Source organism: Phaenicophaeus curvirostris, chromosome 11 (genome assembly GCF_032191515.1).
Source record: "Phaenicophaeus curvirostris isolate KB17595 chromosome 11, BPBGC_Pcur_1.0, whole genome shotgun sequence".
Classification (NCBI taxonomy): Eukaryota; Metazoa; Chordata; class Aves; order Cuculiformes; family Cuculidae; genus Phaenicophaeus; species Phaenicophaeus curvirostris.
The window spans coordinates 8,984,870-8,999,746 of NC_091402.1; the positions used below are offsets into that span (position 1 = coordinate 8,984,870).

The following is a 14,877-nucleotide window of genomic DNA, read 5'->3' on the forward strand; positions in this document are numbered from 1 at the left end:
TTGGTCTGTAGGGAGTTATGAGAGTCAGTTTCAACCATGTATTTGATTATATTTCAGAACACCACAGTGGCTTGAGGTAGCCCCTTTAGCACTTGTAGAGGTTGAGAAATGCGGCACCCGGTTAGTAACCCTGCTTCATAGGAAGGAAGACGGTTTTCCATGAAAGGAGAGAGAGGGATAATGATGTCTTGTGATTACCCAACATGAACAGGGAAGCATCAAGCCTTGTACAAGAAGTGAGACTTGGGTTTCTTGGATTGCATAGCAACTTCTTCAGGTTTTCCACACATCTTGAGCTTCGATCTTACAGTGCTTGTAGCCCCCAGTACAGCACTGGAACCAATAAATGCAGCTGCTTCTAGAGAAAGTAAAGCAAGACAGGCTTTATCAGCTCCTGACAGATCAATCTACTTCAGAAATAGCTCTCATCTGATAAGGATCAAGTATAGCTGATGGAGGAACTCCTGCCAGTATGTATCTGAACATCTCTGAGCTACAGCATATAACCTCCTCTTTTATTGAAATTGAAAAGAACTTACAGAGGCTCTGGCAATGATGAGGGCTAATTAGCTAGATGTAGTCATGGGTGTGAGGCAAGTAGTGAATTCCTTGACACTCACTGATGGTTTTGGGACAAAGAAGTGGGGGCTACTCTGCACTGTTTGGACATCCATGGGCAAACAGAGATGCATGATGTGCATCCATAGCATGCCAGAGATGTTTCCATTTCTGACAAGGACAACCTGGATGCGCATGGACGGGAAAAAAATGGGTACCCTACACTAACACCTACCAAGCAGAATTACTGTGCTGCTGAGCAAGGCCTTTGAGTTGCAAATAACTTTGGGTTAAGGCTTGCTGTTCAATGAGTTTTCATGTAAATCACTAGAGAGGGTATTTTCTCCATTCTTCCACAACAGTACAGAGTGTACTTTTAATCCCATTTTGCCACAGTAATGGCATTAACTTCTAGGAAAGCAGACAGCTTGAGCCTCCAGGTCTGGCTTTCTTATTGACTAGCTCATTTTACCCATATCCATGAAAGCCACTCTGCCAAATAACCAAGACCATCTGAAGCAGTCTGAATGCTCTGTTCTCCAGCACTACATCATCTAGCAGGGTGTGGAAGGTTAAGCCATGTGTCTATTCATGTACTTGAGTCACTGAGCTGTGTAAAATTCAGTCCAGGCTGTACTATTTTATCAAGTCTCCTAATGCAGAAGTAGTGTTGGTATGGGTGCTTTCCACGGGACTGCTAAAATGAACCCTCCAAAACAAGCAGCAGTGGTTCAACCTATGTTGCTGGAGTCGTCGTCATCACACTGTCTATAGCTGCCTGATGGGCAATGGCTATGAGATTTGTGTACAGTGGTGTTCTCCCATTTTCAAAGCTAATATCAGTCATTAGCTTTGTGGTGTCATAGTCGAAGGGACCATTGCCAGAAGAGTACCTAGAATAACTGAGCAGTTAAAGCACTGCTCCCACATTTGGGTGTCCTGCTGTTAGTTGAGTGACCAGAGAAGATACAAGTAAGAGCTGTTGTGAGCATTGCGCCCTGCCTCCTCGCATGCCAAAACTGACAGGAACAAGCACTGGATGAACACAGAAAAAAAAGAAGTGTAGGATAAGAGCTGATGGAGGAATGTAAAGAGAAGGGAAAGAGAGAGTCACAACACTGATCAAATTGCTTTCTGCTTCTTGTATGCACATATTTGTGGTAAACATGAAAACTCATCCCTGCACTTATGCTAAGGGAAGGGGCGTCCTTTCTTCACGGCTGATGAATCTGACACCTTCCTTCACAAGCAGGCAATGGGTCTGACAAGGATCCACGTTTAGCATATTGGGCTGAGTTATCAGGCCTTTAGCTTCCCTGTATTTAACAAAGCCTCTTTAGCTTTAAAGAAAAAAATACTCTGGCAAATTATCTTCTCCAGGTAAATGGAGGCAGTGACACAGACTCTTACATTGCCTGTTCAGATCAAATGGCAGCCTGCTGAGACACAAGGGGAGGGGGAAAAAAAATGCATTAAATCCCTGTGGGGTTTCTGAGGTAGGCACGCATTATGAGTAAAGCCCTTAATGATCACTGAAGAAGAGTTTTAGGAACCCTTTTTTTATGTATGGGCAGTTGTGATCTCAACTATACATAATTCTGGCCTTTGATGCTACCAATTATCTCTGTATAATAAGGATTTAAAATACTTGCCACACTGTTTTACTAGCTGAGGGCATCCTTTTTACACATCCAACAGTGTGAAAGGTAACACAAATTCAGCAAACTGGCCCTTATCCTTTAATTCTTCTGCTTTAAAAACCCCACAAGTCTCAGCAGGCTTTATGCACTAAAGACCTTTTTTTTCCCCCTTTGAATTTATGTTCTCTTGCTGCTTATTTTCTGTTTAAAGACAAACTCTCAAGGTGGTGACACAGAAATGAATTGCAGTAGAAATACTGCAGATGAGGAATACCAAAGGGATTCTGACTTCAGATGGGGAATATTATAATATTTAATACAATATTTAATAGTTCATTCTGACTTCGGGTAGATGAGTATTTTAAAACATTTTGGGAGGGGTTGTGTTTTATGATGTGTGTGTAAAGGCCTGATGTAAACCAGAAATACTAAGGTCTTGGTATTTGTGCGTGTTGTGTCTAACTGCAAATGTTCATGCTCTTAATATATAACCTGTATTTAAAAGAAAAAGTCTAATTCTCTTCAAATAGCACTTCTAATTAGATTTCTCTCAAAGGACAGATGAAACACAAGAAGAGTTCACAGGACTGTGTCAAAATAGAAAGCTCGAAAAAGTTTTCACAAATAATCTGTGCTTTTTCCATTCAAAACTATTAATGGAGCATGGGGAAGTAAAACAAACACCTTCCCCCTAAATTGATGAGATTATGCATATTTTGAAAAAGGGAGTGTGATATTGATCTCACCTTTATAATAGGATTTTCAGGAAACAAATTTAGCCGTAAGTGTTGTTGACATGAAGATGACGCAGTTTCTCAGAAAAGCTGAGAGGAAGGTGTCAGAGACCAGCACTGCTGGGCCAAGTCCTCTTTTCTCGATGCACTTTGCTCCTCATTAAAAGCAGTTTCTTACATGTCTCTACAGGCTGCACCGGTTTAAATACAAAACTGAAAAATTGGCAGAGGTGTACACTTTGCTTTTGATTTTAAAGCAGTCTAGTCAAACCACTGCCAGTACTTAGGGCAAATGTATTTAAACCAGTTAATTCTATAATCAGTTTAGCTAGCAGTGATACTGTACCAAATTACATTAAATTAGCGTAAGTGAGCGTTTAACCTGGTCTATCTATGTCTGCTTTGGCCTTTGCACCAGTTTAGTGAACCAGGTTGGCAATGCCATATTAGCAGTTGCCCTCATAAACTGGGTAGTCTTCTCATCCTGTTATGAGGTTGCCCTCGTAAACTGTATTCCATGGATTTTTACTGAGCTTCAAGCAGTCTTCCCATTCTGTCTACAGCTGCATTCGAGAGCCAGTCAGTGATACCTGCTGGGGCCCAGCTCTAGCTGCTTCTGCTGATGCCTTTCTTTCTCTTAGAAAGCCTGCAAAATCCCAGCAAAGTTCAAGAGGATGAGTCTGCACACCTTCCTCCAGCAGCCTTTGAGAAGCAAGACCCATGTTATTTCACACTGGGAGAATAATCCTCTGGTTCTCAGGAGAAGTAAATCACACATAGTCTGCTGCCAGCTGTTGTGACCTTGTTCTTGACCTTGGATTTGTCTTTCTCAGGGTGATAGTTCTTAAAGTCGTATTAGCTTAGGAGAACCTCAGCTTTCACTTAAAGAAAAGGCCAGCTTCCTACCTCTTAGCGTGCAAATATACCACCACATCCAAAGGTGACTGGGTGTTAATGGCTGGGAGTCTGGTGTAGAGCCTTTTAGATCTTCCTCCACAGGGCACGAACAGAAGGTGAGAGTCCTCAGGTGTCTCTTCTCCATCCTGCAAGTCCCTTCCCTGATTAACTCCCCAGGATAGGGAAGATTGGCAGTTTGTCCCTGCAGAGGCAGTTGTGACCCCTCCAACACTATCTATTTGGACCTAGAAACATCTGCCTTCAGCAGCAAGCTCAGTTTTTAATGTGGAAATCATGAAAGCTATTCTTTTGATGAACAACCAGAGGGAGTGACTTAATCCCCAGTCTGGGCTCTTTTTTATTTCCTAAGGCGAAGTCAGAATGACATTGCTCTTGCAGCTTCTGTTTGCACCACTGCTGCTGTTGCTAAGCAGTGTCATGAGTTAGCATCTGGAAAGAGGAACTTATGAAAATCAAAACAAGGATATTGAACAACAGAGATATCCAGTTCCCCCTTGAATTCTTCCGTTATCTGTCCAGATGTGGCAGAGATGAAGAAAGGGAGGACTAGGAATTAGTGGATGATTCATTAGAGTAACACAATTCAGTCAGGATCCCCAGCTGCAGAATTAATCACCTTCAATTCTGCTGATAAAACCACCCTGGGACTGACAGGGTTTCAGACTTTGTTCCAAGCTGATGACACAGTCTTAGAAACTATATTTTAAAATATGAATTCTGCTTATTTCACCTGGGGTATTAATGTAACAAGGGGGCCATTTTCAATCTGAGAACTCAAAACTTTTCTTAAGAGAAGCAGACGTAAACCTGGCAGTGCAATTATTACAATTGGCAACAACATTTTGTGTGGGGCAGGCTGTGGAGAGCAAGGCTGACCCGCTGAGATGCGAGGTGAGTGGTCCCTTGTTCTCCCTTTAAAAATTATTTTTTGATTCCTTCTTAAAACATCTGGTTGCTGCTGGCTGTCTAGCAAAGCCCTGCATGTGAACTGAAAAGCCTGGAGGAGTTATCTCACTGTCTGTGGCTGCTGGTCTTCACAGATGTCAGAGATATGCCACGTGCTTTTCTTGTGACAATCAATCTAAGTGGTGATTCTTTGAAAAACCCTAAGTGGTACACACACAAAAAGCAGCAGTTAAATTTCCATGGGTTTCATCCATATTGGATGTTTTCCATCTGAAATGGGATCAGGATTTCCCTGTTGTTAGGCTTCTGAGCTGCTGTGTGTAAAGAGCTGATATTGAAGGATGATTGTTTGGCTTATTTTCCTAAGTGCAGAGAGTGGGAAAGGAAACCCCTTGATTTGATAGCAGAAAACGACACCTTACAGGAGCCAAAGCTCAGAGAGCACCCAGGGTAGACAGAAACTGTGATTAAATACTTAATAAATGTGTGAGGGTATCCCTGGGAGGTGGAAGGAGCTGAAGTCTGAAATAGGGGGAATGCCTCTTTGGTGGACAAAGAGGTGGGATGGCGGCTGGGGAGGAAAGGGGAATGGGTGACAGACTGAGGGTCTACAAAGAAGCAGATGTGGCAGGATATAAGAAACTAGGACTAGAAATGAGGCGGAATGATGAAGAACATGGGCAGAGAGGGGCTCTTTGCTACATCTGACCTGGGAGAGTGAAACAATTTAGATGAGATAAGGGTCTCAGTAGGGTTATGCCCATAGTGAAAACACTAAAGTTCGTGTTCTGCCACTGATTTGATGTTTGACAAATAGTCTTTCTGTGTTTTGTTTTTCATTTTGCTAAGTGAGATAACTGTTCTTGCTTTCCTCCCTAAAGCAGTTTGACATTCATGACTAGAAAACACTCAACAGACCTACACAGAAACCTAGCTATATAGAATAACTATCCAGAAATCTAAACCCCGTGTCAACAATAATCACTTCATCTTTCATTTCACTGAATTTGTATTTTGATTTTAATTTCATTTTCTTTATGGCAATCTTACTGCAATATTGGCAGAACAGGATTCACCTTTAAGTATCATGTTTGTTTTGGGACATGCTTACATATTAAATCCTGCTTAGGCACAGTGGAAGTATTGTTCTTTCACCCTGAAAGATAAACTAAAAATATATTGTAAACACAAATGACATCTATTATGAAGAAATCTATGTGTGACTCAGCAAAACAGTGTAATGGTCCCAATTAGCCCAGGCGCAATGAGATATTACACCAAATAAAACTTTACATTGCACAGAGGAGGGATGAAAGACAAATAAAAGCTTCATGGTCTGATGAAAAGAAGACCCAGTTCCTCTCTCCTGTATGCACCAGCCCACTGAAGCTGTGGTATCTCAAGTGAAGCAGCATTGCCTAGGACATATATTTGCATACTTGATCTCAGCTCTTTAGAACTAGCATTATAATACAAACAGAGTTGAAAGTTCCGAAGCCGTACATTTTGAACAACAGAAGAGAATACCTCATTTTTACACCTGGAAAGGTATAAAAGGCTTACAGCCTTCCATCAAAGCAGGTAGCATGTCTTTGCTCAGGAAAATCCAGTTAATCAGAAACACCTCCAACCCAAGGGGCTACAGCAGCTCAGGCTCTTAAGTGTAGCTTAGCAGTGGGCTTTTTCTGAGTTGTTTTTAATTTTGTTGGTTGCTTTTTTTTTTTTTTTTTTTATGCACAAAGCACTGCTAGCAAGCCTACTGTTCTGCTCAGCTATCCCAGCCATCTGCCAATGTGGGCTCAAAAGAACATTCTTCAGGCCTTTATCCAATTTGTTTTATCTGATTCATTAAAGTAATTACTCCTGCTGTTAAGTCATTGCTTGAGTTTGGCAGCTGCATAATAATATGGGGCCTAAATTTCTAAACCAAGCTGAAATTTTTGTTTGGTTTTATTTCATCAAATCCCACGTTGCCTGAAATGAGCAGAGGTCCTGGCTGTCTGCGTGTGAGCAGTCCCTGTTGCAGCACCAAGCCCCACAGCCCTGGCCAGGGGAATTGCCGTATAGCCAGGGCCACCACTCCCAGGCAGTTTCGGCAGCTGTGACCAAGGAAAAGGGCATGTAGAAAAGCCTCTTTTCTGGCGTATCTGGTCTGCTGGATTTAGCAGTGCCACAGCAGTGGTGTAAAATTAGCTGCAAGTGATATGATGACACCGGAATTATGAGGCATCAGTAATCAACAGCATCCTTAAAAGTCCTGGGCCTCTGAGTTATGCTGTGACTTCATTTAGTGAAGCCAAAACTCTGGGGAAATGCCATGAATGAAACTTCCTGTGGCATTTCTGAACTGGAAGGTCCCTGTCACCCTAATGTCAAAGCAGGTAAGGAGACAGGACAGAACTGAGGAAGATTTCTTGTCCTCCAGATTGTAAAGGGGGGGTACACAGCCCCTCATAAGCATGACAACAGAGCCCCGCTCCTGAAATCCAGCTCCCTGAGGCACCAAACCCCCAAGCTGAAGAAGACAACCAGGGATGAACAGGCTTATGGGACCCTCCACCCTCACGGTCTTCGAACCTGAGGAGAGACCACCCTGTCACTCAAGGGGCTGGGTAGGCATGGGATGTCTCTGACCCATACACCACCCAAATCCCTTTGTGCAGAGCCTTCTGAGCTCACCTTCCATCCAGCCCTCCCGCTTCTGCTCACTCTACAACCTGGTGCTTGTTGCAAGTATGATGGAGTAAGACAAAGACTTCACTCTGTGTTCAGAGGTATCTGTGCTTTGTTTTGTAATCCTGCAGGAGCCAATCTGGAAGAAGAGGTGGTGTTAAAAGATTTCCACAGTAAATAACTGAAACCCAGCTGGCTGTCAAACATTTAATTTTATTGCACCTTTCTTTGCAATGTTTATAAGCTTCTGCCTATTTATAAAATTTGAAGGAAGCCTCTCACAGCTCTAAATTCTCATGCTGAGAACTTGTTCAGAAAAGTGCAAAGTGTCCTGGGATGTGAATGCCCATTTTGTATGAGTTACCATAAATGTCCCACCCTCTGTCCTCTCAGACCTTCCCTGTTGTTGCACTCAAAACTATCACAGTCTCAAGTTGCACAGGGAAGGTTCAGATTGGAACCTCTTCTCCCAAGTGACAGGAGACAGGACCAGAGGGAATGGCCTCAAGCTCCGCCAGGGGAGGTTTAGGCTGGACATTAGGAAAAAAATTTTCACAGAAAGGGTCATTGGGCACTGGCAGAGGCTGCCCAGGGAGGGGGTTGAGTCACCTTCCCTGGAGGGGTTTAAGGGATGGGTGGATGAGGGGCTGAGGGGCATGGTTTAGTGTTTGATAGGAATGGTTGGACTCGATGATCCGGTGGGTCTTTTCCAACCTGGTGATGCTATGATTCTATGAACTCTTCTTATAGCAAGGTTGGTGCCTGGCTCTGCAGTGGCACAGGATGCAGTTACGCTGCCGAATGCCAAAGTCAGTTTGGATGGGGCTCTGAGCAAGCTGATCGAGTTGAAGGTGTCCCTGCTCACTGCAGGGGGGCAGGGCAGATGACCTGTAAAGGTCATAGAATAGTTTGGGTTGGAAGCGATCTTAAAGATCATCTAGTTCCAACCCCTCTCGCATGGGCAAAGACACCCCATGAGATCAGGCTGCTCAAAGCCCCTCCAACCTCACCTTGAACACCTCCAGGGATGGGGCAGCCACAACCTCCCTAGGCCACCTGTGCCAGTGGCTCAGCACTCTCATAGTGAAGAAATTCCTCCTTATGTCTAGTATAAATCTGCCTCTCTCCGGTTTATACCCACTGCCCGTTGTCCTATCGCTACAAGCCTTTGTAAACACTCCCCCCCTAGCTTTCCTGCAGCCCCCCCCAAGCGCTAGAAGGCAGACCCCCCCCGCCCTGCTCCCCGCGGCGGGCGATGCAGCCGTGACGCGCGCGGCCGGGCGCACGGCGGGAGTTGTAGTGCTCGGCGCGGCGGGGCGGGGGCGGCCCCGGGCCGGACTACAAGTCCCAGCGGGGCGGGCGGCGGCTGCGTGGGCGCGGGCGGCGGGGCTCGGCGCGGCGGTCACCTCCCGGCTCTCCCTCTCCCAGCGGCGGCGGCGGCGGCGACCATGCAGGCGGAGTCGGGGATCGTGCCGGACTTCGAGGTGGGCGAGGAGTTCCACGAGGAGCCTAAGACCTACTACGAGCTGAAGAGCCAGCCCCTCAAGAGCAGGTGGGACGGGCGGGGAGGACGCGGTGCCCCCGTTCGCGAGCGCCAACCCTCCTCCTTCCTTCCCCCCCCCCCCCCCCCCCCGCCGTTTGCAACACTGTATTGCAAACGCGAACCCCGCGCTGCGCCAGCTCGTTTGCAAACGCTGAAACGCCTCCCCCCCTCTTCCCCGTTTGCAACACCCCGTTTGCCAACGCCGGCTCCGACCCCCCCCCCCCCCCGGTTCGCCAACGCCGACCCCGCGCTGCGCCAGCCCGTTCGCAAACGCTAAACCTCGCCCCCCCCGCCCCGCGGGCGGCCATTTAGCGCTTCCTGCCATAATAGCGGCGTTGTTGGGCGGGCCGGCGTTATGTAAAGGGCATTGTTGGCCGTGCGGGGCCTGCCCGGGACACCCCGGGACCCTCGGGGGGCTCCGCGCCCCGGTGGGCGCCGACGCTTCCCCCCTCCCCCCCCCGCAGGTGCGGCGGCAGCGGGGGGGTCGCAAGGGCTTGCGGCGCAGGGGTTGTTTTTTTCGACTTTAGAGAGCGGGTCTGTGACTTGTAATTGCAGGATAGACCGGAAACTTTTCCCTAGGTACGTCGCTTTTCTTCCTCGAGCGTTTTTTTTTCCCCGCGATGTGCCCTTTATTCATACCTGGAGCGGCTGCGCCGTGTAGGTACGGTCTGTAAAGGGAAATAAAGCGCTGGGTGACTCCCTTGCGGGGTGTTAAGTGCTCGCTTTCCATCCTAATGCTGGGAAAAGGAAGCAAATGCTCTACCGCACCTTGAGCATCTGCCTTCTCTGATATGATGTTGTTCTCCCTGCTCTGGTTTCCCATCCCAAGTACTCGGAGGGGCAGCGAACCCTCCCTGATGGAAGGTCATTGCTGCCAGTGTATCGTGTTTGTAATCCAGTCTGCAGTTAGCCTGTATTTATAGTCATTTTTGGTTTTTTTTTGTTTGTTGGTTTATTTTTTTGTTTGCTTGTTTGTTTTTAATTCTGAACAGTTCGTATGCCTGTGCACGCACTTGAAAAATGAATGAGAAGGTAAATATTTTTTAAAGAGTTGTGCTAGAACGAGCTTAGATTGTGTTGCCTGTCAGGTACTCTTCAAAGTAAATAAACAAATGTTGTGTTGGGCTCTGAATGTTTCATAAACATTGGAGGTCCTGTACTAAAACATTGAAACATTTGTCAGTATCAAGGCTGGCAAATCTGGGGCCACCTGCAATGGCCTGATGGCCCTGGCTCCCGCTGAGCCCTGGTTTTGCTGAGAAATAGGGGTGTAGCAGCGATGCACAGCCTTTCCCAGCCTGTCAGGCCAGCCAGCCTAACCAAAGTTGCCAGAACTCCTCTGCCCTCCAAGGCTGCGTAGGGAAGGTGACATTATTCAGGTAGCTAGCTGGGAACCAGGCTAACGTGCAGAGAGGACAATGCAAAGATAGGCTCAGCAGCAGCGGTGGGTTCCAGCTGTGGTGGAGGCAGCTGGGAGACCCACACGGCTTGGAGCACTGGTGCCTTGCACTGCTGTTCAGTAGCCATGTTTGCACCAGCCACAGTCTTTAACTGGTGTGCGGGAGTTGTCTTTTTATGGATGTCTGCTTTGTAGTCAGCAGTTTGTCTGTGCTTTCAGGTGGTGTGGATGTGGAGCTTAGATACCACGTATGCATTTGACCTTCCACAGATGTTCAAACTGCTTTTAATTCCCGTGACTTGATGTTTTGGGACCCAAATGCATCCCTGCGTTGTTCACTTCTCTCAGGGTGGGGGGAAGTGGATAAACATACCCTGTAATGAAGCACTGGAGTATTTGGTCATCTTCTAAATGTTGTCACTTCAGACTTCGCTAGGCTGAATTGCTCCGGTATGTTCTGTCCTGGTACTCCTGCAGAGCCAGCACTACCTACCTGTTTGGTTTAAAGGGACCCCCGTGTGAGTCTTCCAGACATCGTGGTGGTGCTTCAGGCCAACTTCTCTCCTGATATATTTCCAGGAGGGCTTGTGTGGTAGGAGAAGTGACCAGATTGCCTGCTTCCCTGTCCCTCCACACACGTGCAAGAAGAGGGAGCCCCACGGTTGTCCTGGCGGATAGTGAACTGACGTGTTAACCTCAGCATGGAATCTGCCCAGCTAATGTGCAGCTCTTACCTCAAGATACTCTCAGTCGTCTTCCTGGCCCTGGGGGAGATGGAGAATCAAAGGAGCCAGGGGCCCTTTCCAGGTCCATAAACCTCTCCCTTGAGCCAGGCTGATAAAACTTGGTGATAACAGAAGGCAAAAGTTGCTCACAAACCTGTTTGTTTCATGATGTGCAGATCGTAATCTTTGAGGGCTTTTGTAGGCCTTTAGCTTTGCTCAAGCCTGAAACTAGTCTGACTGATGATTATCAAGGGTAGAACTCTGCAGCTTTCTCTTGTGGACGTGAATAGGGAGTAATTGCACAGCAGTCAGTGGAATAGCACCAGGTCAGCTTGGTGCAGCATGGGACTGTGGCTATGGGAATTGCTTCCTTACCCTCTTCTCCACAGCCTTGCTCTGGAAAGGTGTCTGGGGAGCAGGCAAACCAGAGGCAATAGCTGGTGTTACGAGATGAGTCTGTATAGCAATCTGCTCTTTCCCTGGTGAGAACTACTGATTTCCTAGCAATATTCAGGGCTTTCTTTGATCTCTTTTAACTGTAAGAGGTGAGAAGCATTTTTCACTTACTCATAGCTGCTGAAATTTTGATTACATAGAAAAAGCCATCCAGCTCAGAAATATGTAAGAATGCCAGTGCTCTGAACCAAGAAGAACCATCTTTAGCTGCCCAGTTTAACTCATCCCTGCTGATACCGCTTCCCCCACTCAGTGAAACTCCTATTTACTTCCTCTCAGACTGCTTGTTTTCCAGTATATGACATCCAGTTAAAGATTTCTTCTCTCCAGTATGCCATCGCTGTTACTCCATCCATATTTCATAATTGCAGTCTGCAATCCAAAGCCACAAGGGGTCTGATAATAAAAAGCTTTTTGCAGTAAACACTGTTCTAACTTCGGCCAAGCCACAACTGAGTGCTGGAGGCCAGGGAAAAATGTAAGCCCAGTGAAAACCTTTAATCACAAAGGATCGAGACAATACATGGGGCTGGGATACATCAGTCATAACCATATTTCTTAAACCCCTCACACTCATGAGAAGTTAGCTTCTTGTGCTAAGTGCTAGATACGTGTAAGGCTTCTCTGGAATTTGCTGTGGTTGAATGTCTTTGAAAACTGAGAAGATGTTTCAGTTGCTTTGGTTTCTCCAGAGTCACTTTTCACTGTGGGAGGAAGCTGGACTGTCTGACTAGCCAGTCAGACAACGAGATATGTTTCTTTTTTCATCACATTCACACCTTATTGCTCTCCTGCCATATTCCCAAAGGGTAGAAGTTTTAATTTACAAGTATATGTGTGTAAATATGTACATTTTTGTGTAATGAACAAGTAAATAAGATTTCTTTTCTGGTACAAGCAAGGCACAACGGCGTTGATGGGGTTTTATTTTCAGGCAGTAGGTTCAAGAAAATAAGCAGTTATTTCCAAAAGTAAACACAGATACTGCTGTGTCTGCATGCAGTCGTCAGGATGCTGTAGGCTTAAATTACGTCTGTCATACTAGTAATGTGGATTCTTCAAATCTTTTGACTTATTACAGCAGTGGTTTGGATATTAAACTGGAAGTAAAGACTTAACAGCGTGCCTTTGTGCAGGGCAATCTGAACTAACTCTGATGTGCCAAATGTGGAAAAAAAGTGTCTATTTTCAGTTGCTTTTCTGTTTTTTTAGTTCTCTGTAATGTATGTCTGTTTGGATGGTATGCACGACCTAGCAAGTGCCAGCAAATTATTGTTAGTAGCTGTAAATTACTGCCTTGCTCTTAAAACCATGTACTTGTAGGTAAATTACTTTGTGCTGTTTTCTATTGCTTTTTCTCATCTCCTTTATTTTCAGACTGGTTAAAAAGCACCTGAATGATCAGTTACTGAAGTATTTTTAGTGGAAAAATTATTAGAAAATGCTTTAAGTTGCATGGTAGTTTTTTAGGAAGCTTATTCTTGCTTTATAAGCAATAACATTAAGATGTAGAGTTTGTCACTAGTGAAGAAGTGATATTTTTATAAAATTCTCATCATTCCTGGTGTCAAAATGTGTGTTGTTTTTTTTTCAATGTCAACCTTTGTTATTTTACTTATGCCTGTTAGTATCTTGTCTTTATCTGTAAAATCCTCTGTAAAGGATCCCCTTTCTTCTGATGCTGTGCTAAACATTGAAGTCTGGATTTAGCTAAAACTTCCCCATTAACCCATAGTGTTTGTTAAGGAAGTATTAATTTCATCAGAGGTGCACATCTTTGAAATGTGTACTTACTCTACAGCCAAAGAGGACTTCTCTGAAGTGCCTCATTCTGGAGATGATCAAATTTAATTTTGTAAATGAACTTTGCAGCGTGATTAAGTTTGAACTTGATTACATTAGGCTTCTCAACATTGAGTTTGTGCCTTATTGGAGGTAGTCTTTTCATATTACTGCTATTTATGGATCTTATTGAAGTGTTTTATATTCTGGTTGGGTTCTGCAATGCAGTTTGTTGAAGCTCCTGCTTGTATCTGTTCCAGTTGTGCAAGAAGTGGAAAATATCCTTTATTTAGAACAGGTCACATGTGCTTGCATCCAGGAACTGTGTCTCAGTGTGTTTGAAAAAAAAAAAAAAAGTATCTTGGAGGAACAGATTTTAAAAGTTCCCGAAATATTTTTCCGTCTGTTATAGAGGAACATTGCATATTTTAAACTAAAAGGTAATAATAGCTGAGTTTGAAGTGAGATGTAGGCTGGCACTGACTGAAGTCCATGGTAAAAGTCTTGGCTGACGTCAGTAGAGCAGAGCCAGGAGCGTGTGTCTTTCCGAAATCTTTCTGGTAACATTTTTGTGAGGGAGTCAATAATCCCATGTTTATTCTGCACCTCAAATTTGCTTCACTGGGAAGGAAACCTTCGCCACATCTTTTTGTTCCCTTCTATTTTTGAAAAAGGTCTTTAAAGGAAAGGCTGCAATTGGAGCGTCTGTTCCATGAACATGTGGAGATGATAAACAGTATTTCTTTATATTTCTGTATTCTGGGAACTGGTGCTGCTCCCTGTCTGTAGCAGAGCATTTTCTGTGGTGAGAGATCCTGGTTGACCTTTTCTCTTATGTGAAACTCTCAGTCTGTTATTTGCAGTGGGCCTTTGCTATTTAGCAAGGAAACAGAAATAGCTCATGAAATTCAGTTCAGCATTTGCTTTGATAGAAACTACTGAACGTCACCTTTTTGCTTCCCTGGCCTGCTTTCCTCGGAAGGATTTTGTTTAGCTGCCAGGTTGATCAGAGAGTGCACAGATATTTTGAGGTTGAGCAGACTGCACTGACTGCACCTTCCAGCACACATGTGTTTTGTTTTTATTTTTCAGACTGCTGATTGTACTGCTTGTGTATATGTACGTAGTACTCCACATGAAATAAATCCATACTTTTCTGGTGAGCAGAAAGCTTCCCTGGCTGACTATTATTGATTTACAGAATCCAGGTGATTATTTGAATCAATATAGTCTTCTGCCTTTTAAATGGTTCAAAATAAACCCATGCAACCCTAATGATGGATGGCTGGGGTGCCCCTGGTACTGCTCATGTCCCTGTGCGTGGTGGAGGTAACTTCACAAGCCTCTGGACCAGAATTTTTGGGGCTACTCTGAACTTACCAGTAGTCATTATCAAGTTTTTGTGTAGTTTATTCTGCATCAGGTATGTTTTTATTTGACACTTGGGGTGTTGTATGGGAGGCCGGTTCCAGCATGGTGATAGGCAGCATGAATATTCCTGCTGTATGATTTGGTCAGGATCTACAAGGAAGATTGGGAAACA

General features: G+C 45.0%; 1 protein-coding gene across 2 annotated transcripts in view; it reads left to right on the forward strand.

The window, feature by feature from the left end:
- The first annotated feature begins 8,812 nt into the window (after nucleotides 1-8,812).
- MITF (melanocyte inducing transcription factor) overlaps nucleotides 8,813-14,877 on the forward strand; it is a 108,322-nt gene continuing 102,257 nt past the window's right edge. For both annotated transcript variants that reach the window (XM_069866091.1, XM_069866092.1), the window contains exon 1: nucleotides 8,813-8,981. In XM_069866091.1, the coding sequence (XP_069722192.1) occupies nucleotides 8,878-8,981 (104 nt within the window). In that variant the 5' untranslated portion in view covers nucleotides 8,813-8,877. The remainder of the gene's footprint in view (nucleotides 8,982-14,877) is intronic.